The sequence below is a fragment of the Ictalurus punctatus genome, chromosome 14, assembly GCF_001660625.3.
Source record: "Ictalurus punctatus breed USDA103 chromosome 14, Coco_2.0, whole genome shotgun sequence".
Classification (NCBI taxonomy): domain Eukaryota; kingdom Metazoa; phylum Chordata; class Actinopteri; order Siluriformes; family Ictaluridae; genus Ictalurus; species Ictalurus punctatus.
Window position 1 is genome coordinate 21,958,004 of NC_030429.2, and position 10,909 is coordinate 21,968,912.

Sequence of the window (10,909 nt, forward strand, 5' to 3'; positions counted from 1 at the left end):
TCTCTTTGAAATGAAGCAATCGAGATGTGAATGAAGTGTAGACTTTCAGCTTTAATTCAAGGGGTTTAACAAAAATATTGCATTAACCGTTTAGGAATTACAGCCATTTTCACAGGCTCAAAAGTAATTGGACACTTGACTGATAAGCCAGGTGTGGCCCGTTTCCTCGTTATTTCATGACTGATTAAGGAGATAAAAAGGTCCGGAGTTGATTCCAAGCATTGAATTTGCATTTGGTAGCTGTTCATGGGAACTCTCAATACGCGTTCCGAACAGGTGTCGAAGCAAGTGAAGGAGGCCGTGATTAGGATGAAAAATCAAAACGGACCAATGAGAGAGATGGCAGAAACTTTAGGAGTGGCCAAATCAGCAGTTTGGTACATTGTTAAAAAGAAGGAATGCACTGGCGAGCTCAACAACTCTCAAAGTCCTGGGAGGACAAACAAGGAGCACAATTAAAGTGGATGATTGTAGAATTCTTTCCTTGTTGAAGAAAAACACCTTCACAACATCTATCCAAGTCAACCAAGTCAGAACACTCTGGAGGAGGTAGGGGTATCGTTGTCAAAGTCTACAATCAACAATCAAGAGACACCTTCATGAATGTAACTGCAGAGGGTTTACATCAAGATGCAAACTACTGGTAACACTGACGATCAGAAAGGCCAGATTAGACTTTGCTAAAAAAAAAAAAAAAACACATCTTTTTTAAAAAGCCTGCCCAGTTCTGGACAAGACTCTTTGGACAGAAGAAACCAAGAAGAACTTGTACCAGAATGATGGGAAGAGAAGAGTATAGAGAAAGAAAGCAAGGGCTCATGGTCCAAAGCATACCACATCATCTGTCAAACATGGTGGAGGCAGTGGTATGGCATGGGCGTGTACGGCTGCCAGTGGAACCGGGTCACTGGAGTTTATTGATGATGTGACTGCTGTTAGAAGTAGAAGGATGAACTCTGAAGTGTATAGAGTTATACTTTCTGCACAGATTCAGTCAAATGCTGCAAAACTGATAGGACGGTGCTTCACTGTACAGATGGATAATGACCCAAAACATATCGTGAAAGCAACCCAAGAGCAAATAAATGAAATGTTCTTAAATGTCTGATGACCTTTAACCCAACTGAGCATGCTTTTCACTTACTAAAGACAAGACTAAAGGCAGAAAGACCCCCAGACAAGCAACAGAAGGCAGCTGCACTAAAGGCCTGGCAAAGCATCTCAAGAGAGGAAACTCAGCATTCGGTGATGTCCAAGGGTTCCAGACTTCAGGCAGACATTGAATACAAAGGATTTGCATCCAAGTATTACAAATAATACTTAGATTTATAATTAAATTAGTTTGTCCAAATACTTTTGAGCCTGTGAAAATGGAGGGCCTATGAAAAAAATGGCTGTAATTCCTAAACAATTCATGCAGTGTTTCTGTTAAACCCCGTGAATTAAAGCTGAAAATTATGCCAGTGTCCAAATACTTATGGACTCAACTGTATGTGATTATCATGTCAAAGTAGGCTGACACTTTTCCCTGTACCAACAAAAAACTAATATATAATATTAAATCAAGATAATATTAAATAACAAGTTTATAACCTATCATTCTTCCTTCTGAATAAGTTGCCCCTGAATTCAGAAAGGTGAATTAATTTGAATTTGTGTTTTCTGTTCGCAGTAATATGTGTATATGCTGCATTGTATATACACATTAAAAATAAAATAAAAACCACCCAGGAATATTGCTTTAGAAATAAATAAAATAAATAATAAAATCAGACATGGCTTGAGATATTGATCCAGTCGGAATAATGCATTCGTCCAATAAATATTTAGCTTTACTTGTTAGTTAACTCAAAGTGAAAAAGTGAAAAAAAAAAACTTATCGCACCTCGTTAACTGGTACTTTGTCGACTGTGTGTATTGCATTTCAGATGTTGCTAGGAAAATCAGTGAGGTTTGTTTAAAGAAAGCTTGTCTGGGAGTTTCACAAAGGTGACAGGGCCGACCAGTGATAAGCACAATATATGCTGAAACCAGTATGCAAATGTATGCGTTTTATAAATTATTTATGCATTTTTTCCCCCAGAAATAAATAAATAAACAAAAACCTGTGGGCACAAGTGTTATAAATAGAAGAGTTGTTTTATTGTTTTGTTTTGTTTTTTAACACTAAGCTTAATTAAACTTTAAACCTACCATTCTGACCACAGGATTTTGAACCACATGCAACAGGATAGGCCTGCTGCATGTGACTTTGCCCCCTGGGCCACTACCCAGCCAAGGCCCTGGACTTCCCTGGTTTTCCCCATGACAGAAGATCTGACTGTGAACGCCAAGCAACCACAGCAGTGTTGGCTCTCAGAGCAAAGGGACTGATAGGCTGATGTTCAGAACGCAACATGTGGCACTGTCGCCATCTGCAGGACACTTCCTAAATATCCTTTCTTTGTCTTGCCATCAAAGTGAAGATGAAGAAGTACAGTTTTTAGATTTCCAGGAAATGTATATACAGAAGATACAGTATCTTCATGTGAAATACAGTATTTTGTCCCAGAATTCCTCAGAACCCCAGTAATAAGTACAATAAACCATGTGTAAACAGTAGAGTCCAACTGAATACTGGCTGTAGACAGGCTAATGGCTGAACTAACCGGTAAAACTTCATATACAAATCAGATGGCAACTGTTAAGATCTCAAAGTGTTCAAATAGATTTGTGAATACCTTCACTGCCATGTTTCAGGTCCACTAGTACATCTCCCCATAGCCCAACTTCAATCAAACAGCTGGCCTAATTCCTTTGAGTCAGAGCTCAGGAGAGCATCATTTAATGCCCCAGCACTCCACACACACACACACACACACACACACACACACACACACACACACGCACACACACAATCCAATACTGAGATTCTGACCCTGATCTATACATAGAAGGAGTGGAGAGGGAGAGATGGTAAAGATAGCAGCAGAAATGGGTCTGTCCCTCTTCAGGTCTTGACTGGGCTAATACAAATGTGGACTACGAGCTGTGTGATTTGTATGTGTGTGTTTAGGAGACCTACTTTAATGAGATCCAGAATAGACACTTTACAGATGTGTGCAATAAATCAGTTTGTTTGAAAGACTGTTTTGGAGCTGAGATATAGCATCACCCTGTAACTCTGTCGAAAATCAGGTTCATGTCACGGTTCCACGTCTGACACGGTGGACTTACTTTTTCAAAACAAAACTCAGGTGGCTGTGGAGTGTGTGACATTATCGGATTACACAAGCTCAGTGAACACATACTCACAAAGCACCAAAACAGCTGCCTTTCTTAGACAGAGCAGGTGGAATACATGTGTTCACACACGTACACACACACACACACACACACACACACACACACACACACACACACACTTATCTACCAAGCTGGAGAACTCTACATGTTGAACAAGATGACAAATGAGCACTTAGATTTCAAAGAACATTTGGCATCATTGAGATGAATGGAGTATAGTTGGGAAGGGTTTTTTTTTGTTAAACAAGAGATCTATCTAAGGCAAGTTGTCACACTTGGTCCATTTCAGCTTCCAAGTGGACTCAGATTGATGACGTGGTGCTTTTTGTCCGTACATGAACACAACAAATTAACTCAGACACCTCTAATACAAACCACAAGAGAACCATGTAGTCCAATTTATTCAGGTATTGTGAAAACAAAGTGGTCTCAGTTCTATGCCTCACCATTTGGCCAAACCACCGTGCCTCTGATTAGGTGCTGTTAGCGCCAGGTTGCTAACAACACAATGGGGTTGGAGCTTTCTCCTCCCTCAACAATTAATTCCTTAGTTTCCATATCACCTGCCATCCAAAGTCTAGCAGGCCTGTGACTTACTAGGAATAGTATAGGATTCCCATTTGTGCAGCCAAAATAAAGTCTCCCTGGAAGAAGAGAATAAACACCAACTTTTTGTCTACTGCCTCAGCATTGACCATCTATGTTAATATGCAATGTTATCTATGTCAGAAGCTTTGGGCACCCCTTGTGTTGCAGCTGTATGTAGGGAAAGCTTGCAGCCTTCGGTAAAGTCCTCCTTACAGCCGACAGTCAATTCTCCTTCCAGTTCCTCATCTCAGGAACACAGGAACATACAGTAGGTCTGTACCCATGTCTGGAAGATATGGACCATTCACCAGATGAAGCACTAAGTCCAGTCATACAAGTGCACAAGAAATGAACGCAGACACATCCAATAACACTCTGGTGAGGTTTTATTACATTGCCTCACATATGGTGTGAATAGGCCAAAGTCATTTTCCTGCTTGCATTGGAACAGTTGCTATAACATGCTGCTATTGACCCCTCTGTGACACAGGTGATCAAAACTTCTGTAGGACACAGAATGCAGGATGCAAATCGTCTGGTTTGCACAGCCCCTGCTGCCAGACATGTGTAAATTAACCTTGTGAAATCTACCCGATGTGCCAGGGTAGCTCTTTGGACCTGCAGCGAAAGAGGCCCTGGAGAGAAGACTATACTGTAGGTCTCAGAAACTACAAACCAGCACAGCCAAATGGACCAGCCATGTGGCACCCTCAAATCACCACAGCCGGGCTCTTCAGCTAGGTGCCCACATACCATAAGTTCAGTCCACCTTGTGCAAGCCCTCAATTGATAGAGTCACACAGTCAGGTCCTTAACAGGTGCCAAACTGTGCTCCCCCAACACAAGTCCCATTGTACCCACTCATGAAGGGGGATACTTTACAGCCAGAAACCTTGTCCATTGGGTAGTGAATGCATCAGGCGATGTAACATGGCTTTTTTTTTTTTTTTTTTTGCATACCTGAACCTTTCTCAGCCACAGCCCCATCAAGTTTTCTACTCTGTTCTAAGATATTTGTTCCCTATTAGACAAAAGATTGACCCTTACAGTTCAGGACAAAGGGTTCTACTCAACATACTTCCTAATTCATAATGGGGACAGTGTTTTTTGTCCAGTTCTAGAGTATTAATTGGATCCCAAAAGCAATCTCATGCAGTATATATATTAAGGCTATTTAATGTTACCCATACCATGCAGCCACAAGACATGTCAGTGGATCTTGTGATGCATATTTTTATGCTTCCGCCAAATGCAGATGCTTTTTTATGTTTCCCTTCCAAAGACATGCGTTCCAGTTCAAAGTTCTGCCCTTCAGACTTTCTCGACCACCATGGGTGTTCCTAAGATAAATGCAGGAAAAAATACTCCCAGATTTCAACAACTGGTTCATATGTGCCCCCACCAAGGAACAGGCCATCCAGGACATGCTTATCTTTCTCACACACATTATAGCGCTCGGTCTTGGAACTTATAAAATAAACTCCTTAGTACCACAGCAGGCTGCACAATTCATTCATGTGAAGCTAGACTGCGTGACAATACTAGCCACCCTATCATTATAGATAGTGGTATATCTAGTCCTCAAATTCTTGCTGGTGCAAACAGACATGAGGGTCAGATTCATCAATCACAGGGGTAGCACATGGTTAGCACTCTCGCCTTGCACAAAAACTCATCCAGTAGGCACGTCCATGGTTGGCATCACTGTCGAGACAACACATACTCCTGGGAGATTGTCATTTTCACCCAGATGTGGGATTCCAGATCTTGGAAAAGTCTGGCAGGGCAAAGATGGACCTATTTGCACATTCCAAATCAATCCATTGTCAAATGTTGTTTTGAACCACCTGATAGATCAGGATGCACTGGCTCATAACTGGCCACACTGTATACTGAATGCATTTCCACTTTGCACAGAATTCTGAATCCTGCCTGTGGCTCCAAAGTGGCTACAAGGCCTTGGTTTCCACTGCTGCTCTCACTAGTACTAGTACTAGGCCTCGGTACTTTCCTTCACAAACTGGTCTATTATCCCAACTGGATGTAGTGATTTGACACCCTCAACTGCTGTTGTATTCTCTCAACTGTTCTGTGAATGGTGTGCACTCCATTATCTGGCTCCAGCGCACTGCCTGGTTCTAACCTTTCTACAGGGACTGCTGGACAGCGGGAAGTCCCCTTCTACATTGAAGGTGTATATGGTGGCTCATAAACTTGTCACAGCTTTTCAGAAGACAGCAAGGTCCCTTTGTACACCAGGGGATGTCACCATTGTACTTACCCTTAGTCACCCGTAGTCCTGTGAGAGTCGTCCCCCCCCCCCCAACTTGATGCAAACAGTCGCAAGCTCTCCTTGCAAGCGTTAGTGGCTGGATGACAGCGATGGATGACAGAGTCACCTTGTGGTTGAACCCTTGGTTTCTGCCCAAGCTCATATCACCCACACTTGTTAACCAATCTACCAGTGTTCCATGATGGGGATCTTGCTGAGTGTTCCTTGTTTTGCCCAATTTGCATACTATGGTACAATTTGGACCATTCAGCAGCAATTCGATCATCAGATCAACTGTTCATCTTTCATCGGTCAAACAGTGGGCCAGACACCCAGTCCCTGCTGTGACCCGCCATTTCATGAAGCATACATTACTTGTGCCACTTTGATGATATGTGCCACTCCAGACGGTCCATTCTGCTGCAACTTAGTCACTACTGTGTACCTTCCCCAGATCTTACAGTGTTAATATTGCGCCTCCCAGTGGCATGCGTGCAGAACCACTGGGACACCTTTCCAGTCAGTCCAAAGTTGGGTCGGTTTCTCATGACATTGTGGCATAGGTTATCCAGGTGATTTTTATCGCCCCAGGCAGTTAGAAAAAGTGAAATAACATGTTAATTACATCTGTAACTGTCCCTGTCATTTGAAACCAATGCCAACCCAGGGGAAACAGCAAAACGGTTCCAGGGAACAATGTGTGTAAAGAAAATGGTATTCGTATCAAATACTACATGATACGTTCACTTTGTGACTTTTTTGTAGGGCTGGGCATGTGTGCACACGTGTCTAAAAAATGTATCCAGCTGATTCTCATCGGCCATGGGTAATCCACAATTTAAATACGTAACTAGTGTTTACCATCTATACATAGCTGTAGTTTTCTGTCACCTCACAGAAACCAAGTAATAAAACAAACAAACAACAAAGTAAGCAGTGTTGGGCAGACAGTACAGACAGTTTAATAGAGGCACTTTGGCACTAGAAATAATGCTACTGAGCTTATGTAGTTAGGCAGTAATAATATTACTACTACTACTACTACTAATACTAATACTAATAATAATAATAATAATAGTCAGTGACAACAATAACAGTTATTGTATGTAGTGCATGCCTTTATTTTGTCTATACAAACCAATCACATGAAGGTTTTGATGGTTCTGCAATAAAAGTCCTTGTTACTTTCTTTTATCCCTCAGATGCTTCTGGTATTTCATTTCAATTCGTTTTCTCTCTACGTTTCATCCACAGACAAATAATAGCACCATGTAAAGTATCATTTTGAATTACACTATCCTTAATTCAGTGTTATAGAGCTATTGCAAAAACAAAAAGTGGTCTGAGAGCTCATGACTGCTAAAATATCCAGAAAGAGATACGAGTCCCCTTTTAAGTCCACTTGTACTTCGTACACCAAAAGTATTGAGGCCATTTGCAGCTATTTCCATTTCAAATCCATTTCAGCAGGACTGAATATGGTTCATTAAAAAAGAACTATGTGAAAAACTATGTGCAACCACAAGGAACTGTGGATTTTCACTGCTCATTCGGAAAACTGCCCCCCCCCCCACTCACCCCCACCCCCCGTTTGTGTTGAAAGGCCCGAACAGAATCATTAAACAAATGTCAGTGTTACTTTAATCATTTCATCCAGTTTCATCATCACATTTAATTCATACGCAACCACACACACACACACAGACACTCAAACATTCCACATTCCCAGCTTGGTTGTGTCTGTAACCGAACCATTGGATGAGATAATGACAAATAATTCATCCATTTTTGGGTTAGCTGCTGCATAACTTTTGTTTCCAGCGATCTCTTTTCACCTTTAAATATAAAGCGAAATCCTTATATTTTTTCCTGATAAAAGTCCTACCAGGAGACCAGTAACAGTAATTTGTAGTTTTGTAATGCACTAGCAAGTCAGATGAAATAATATGTAGCTATATCCTTGTTTTGTTTAGTTTTTTTTTTTTTAAATCATGCGTCCTCTTTCTTACTTCCTACACTGTAAAACCGGATAAGTTCATTTAGCTCAAAAAATTTGGGGAAACTAATCACCTCAAAATTTTTAAGTTGATGAATCAATTTCTTTAAGCCAAATACACTTAAATATAACAAAAATTTAACTCAAACTTGTTACATTTACGTGTATTTGGCTTAAAGAAATTGATTTATCAATTTAAAATGTAAAAATTTTTGAGTTAAATGAACTTATCCGGTTTAACAGTGTATCTTATTAGTCTGTGTTACTGGCTTATTAAATGTTAATCCCCTAAACTACCGGTTTATTATTCATTCAATCTTGTGGAAGCATATTATTCCGTAATAACTATGAACTATTCAGTAACGGCATTAAAACTAATAGAAAGAATATGTAGTCACCAGTGTGAGGAATGTGATGGAATTGCTGATAGAGTATAAGTATGAGTTTAAGGGGTTGATGTACATATTATACCATATGTCCCAAAGCATATTATTTACAGTACATACTTAAATAATGATCTATATTCTGATTCAGCCAGGATTTAAATGTAAACAGTATATACACATTTCAAATCTAAAACCAGCCTAGTTCGTAGGCCAGCTCTAAAAAGCACAAGGTCAGCAGTGCACTAGAAGGGTGGGTGTGACTATTGTCCCAACAGGTCTGACAATAATAGCTCTTAATTAACTTCTTTAAGAATCCATTAAGGAGGCCATTTTTGGCAAACCACAAGAGACTGTAGGATTAGTATACCACGTTGAGGAAATCTGATCTTGCACGTTTAAAAACCTCCCATGTTTGAGTAAAATTCAGTGAGGAGGCAGGGTGGGTTATGAGAGTGTTAACGACAGGAGAAAGAGTTGACATGTATAGTCCGTTTGTAATAGAAACAGTGGTCGGAAAAGTGCAGATGTACATTTGTGATTTTAAATAAGCAGTATTCCATGAGCATATTACTCAAATCTAGAACAACTAAAGAAAAGTGAAACACAGAGCTTTGAACTAGAAAACAGTTGCCGGTGCTTAAGGTGTAACTGTTATGACTCATCTGAGATTTATTACCTACGCATTGTTTAGTTCAAGGTCTGTTTTTTGTTGTTGAGGCTTGTTTTTTTGTTGTTGTTATTTTGGGGTGGGTGAGGCTATGACTTTCCTCCTTAGTTCAGAATGGAAAGCAGCTACACTTACTCACACACACGCACACACACAAGCACCAACTCACTTTCTGCCAAAGAACCGGAGTCCGCTGAAAGTCCTGGTGGTGTGTGGACAGGGCTGAACTGCAGGGGTAGAGGTGGACAGATCTGAGCACGACGACGATGCTGATCCCGGAGTTGCCTGTTCCTGACCATCCACCAGAGCATGTAGGTTGGCAGACATCTCACCGCGCTCTCCATCTCCCTCCATCATGAGTTCAAAAGGCAAACTGAGTCCAGGTAGAGATATTCCATCTCACACAAACATGATTTTACACACTTGTAAACATTTACAGTGGGAGACAGAAAGAGTGAAACTTCTGACAACCAGAGAAAACAAGTAAATCAATCAATCAGGAGTCAGACGTGTTTTTATGCTATTACAGGAAATCTCCTCGGCTTGTAAAAGAGAGTATCACAATGTGGTTGATCTCCATGCTGTGGAAGTTCATTCCACCGAGCAGCTCAGGCAATCAGTCCACATAGCACACCAGGAAGTGTAGATGTCTGAACATGTGTGTGAGCACTGAAAGTGTGTGAATGTCTGTACGAGGCTCTTACAGTAGTTGTAAACTTTTCCTTCTCCTCGTCCATGTTCTGGAGCCTGTTCTTCCACCCTCTGACAACAATATGACTTTGTCTCAGACAGACGCTTCCTCAAGGGTTCAGGGCTCAGCCTTTTCACAGTCTCGTCTTTTTTCCTTCTTTCTCTTCTGGCACTCACACCAGACAATGTCTCTTAACAGTGTACCAACTCCAGGAAGTGTAAAAAAAACCCACTCAGGCTACAGCAGGACCCATAGTTGTCTTCTTATCTGCCTTTTTGTGTTTCACTCCATGCCTAAAGCTGTGTCTTCTGCCTTCACACACTTCCCAGCTGACTCTCTCCCTCAGAACCACACTTTTATCAGCTCACCTCTCTGAGCATGTTACAGTCCTCCCTCCCACCTCTTCTCATTGGCCCATGTTAGGATGAAGCTGTGTTGCCACCTGTTGGTCAAGAATGGAAACTGTACAAGCAAATCAGCTGTTATTTCTATAGGAGCACAAATGTGTCAACATGCTGCAGGAGATTTGGCAAGATCATAAATGACTTGAAAAGAAACTAAAATCAGACCTTCTGTGACGGATAACTAAAGGGGACCAGGAAGCACCATCGGTATAAAAAGCTGTACTGTATACTATAAAGGCCACAATCAGCCTCCACAGAGGCCGAGCCTCCCTCCTACTTAGCTTTACATAAAACCAAGCGAATAGAAACCCACTCAATGTGCTATGCATTCCCTGAACTGTTTGTAGAACGCACGGGTTCTGCTCCCACACACACACCTCTGAGGTGCCAGTGACTTATTCCATCAGCTCAGTAACATGAGAGGCTCATGTGCTAATGCAGTGTCAGTTTTAAGCACATTATGAAGTCATTTTCAGCACCAAACATTAAATCAAAGTTAAAGGTTACACATGGATGTTTTGCAAAGCTACAAGTATAAGAGCTAATTACAAAAAAAATCAACAACAACTATAGATGACATTGAACCAGCTGCAATACCTGCAATAGATTAATAGATATAG

The 10,909-nt window shown here is 41.1% G+C and overlaps 1 protein-coding gene across 3 annotated transcripts in view; it reads right to left on the bottom strand.

Annotated features, from left to right (window-relative positions):
- dgkzb (diacylglycerol kinase, zeta b) overlaps positions 1–10,267 on the bottom strand; it is a 35,860-nt gene extending 25,593 nt beyond the window's left edge. For 2 of the 3 annotated variants that reach the window (XM_047160140.2, XM_053685502.1), the window contains exon 1: positions 9,364–10,267. In XM_047160140.2, the coding sequence (XP_047016096.1) occupies positions 9,364–9,551 (188 nt within the window). In that variant the 5' untranslated portion in view covers positions 9,552–10,267. The remainder of the gene's footprint in view (positions 1–9,363) is intronic. The other variant, XM_047160138.1, reaches the window with a different exon arrangement.
- Between the last annotated feature and the right edge of the window lie 642 nt (positions 10,268–10,909).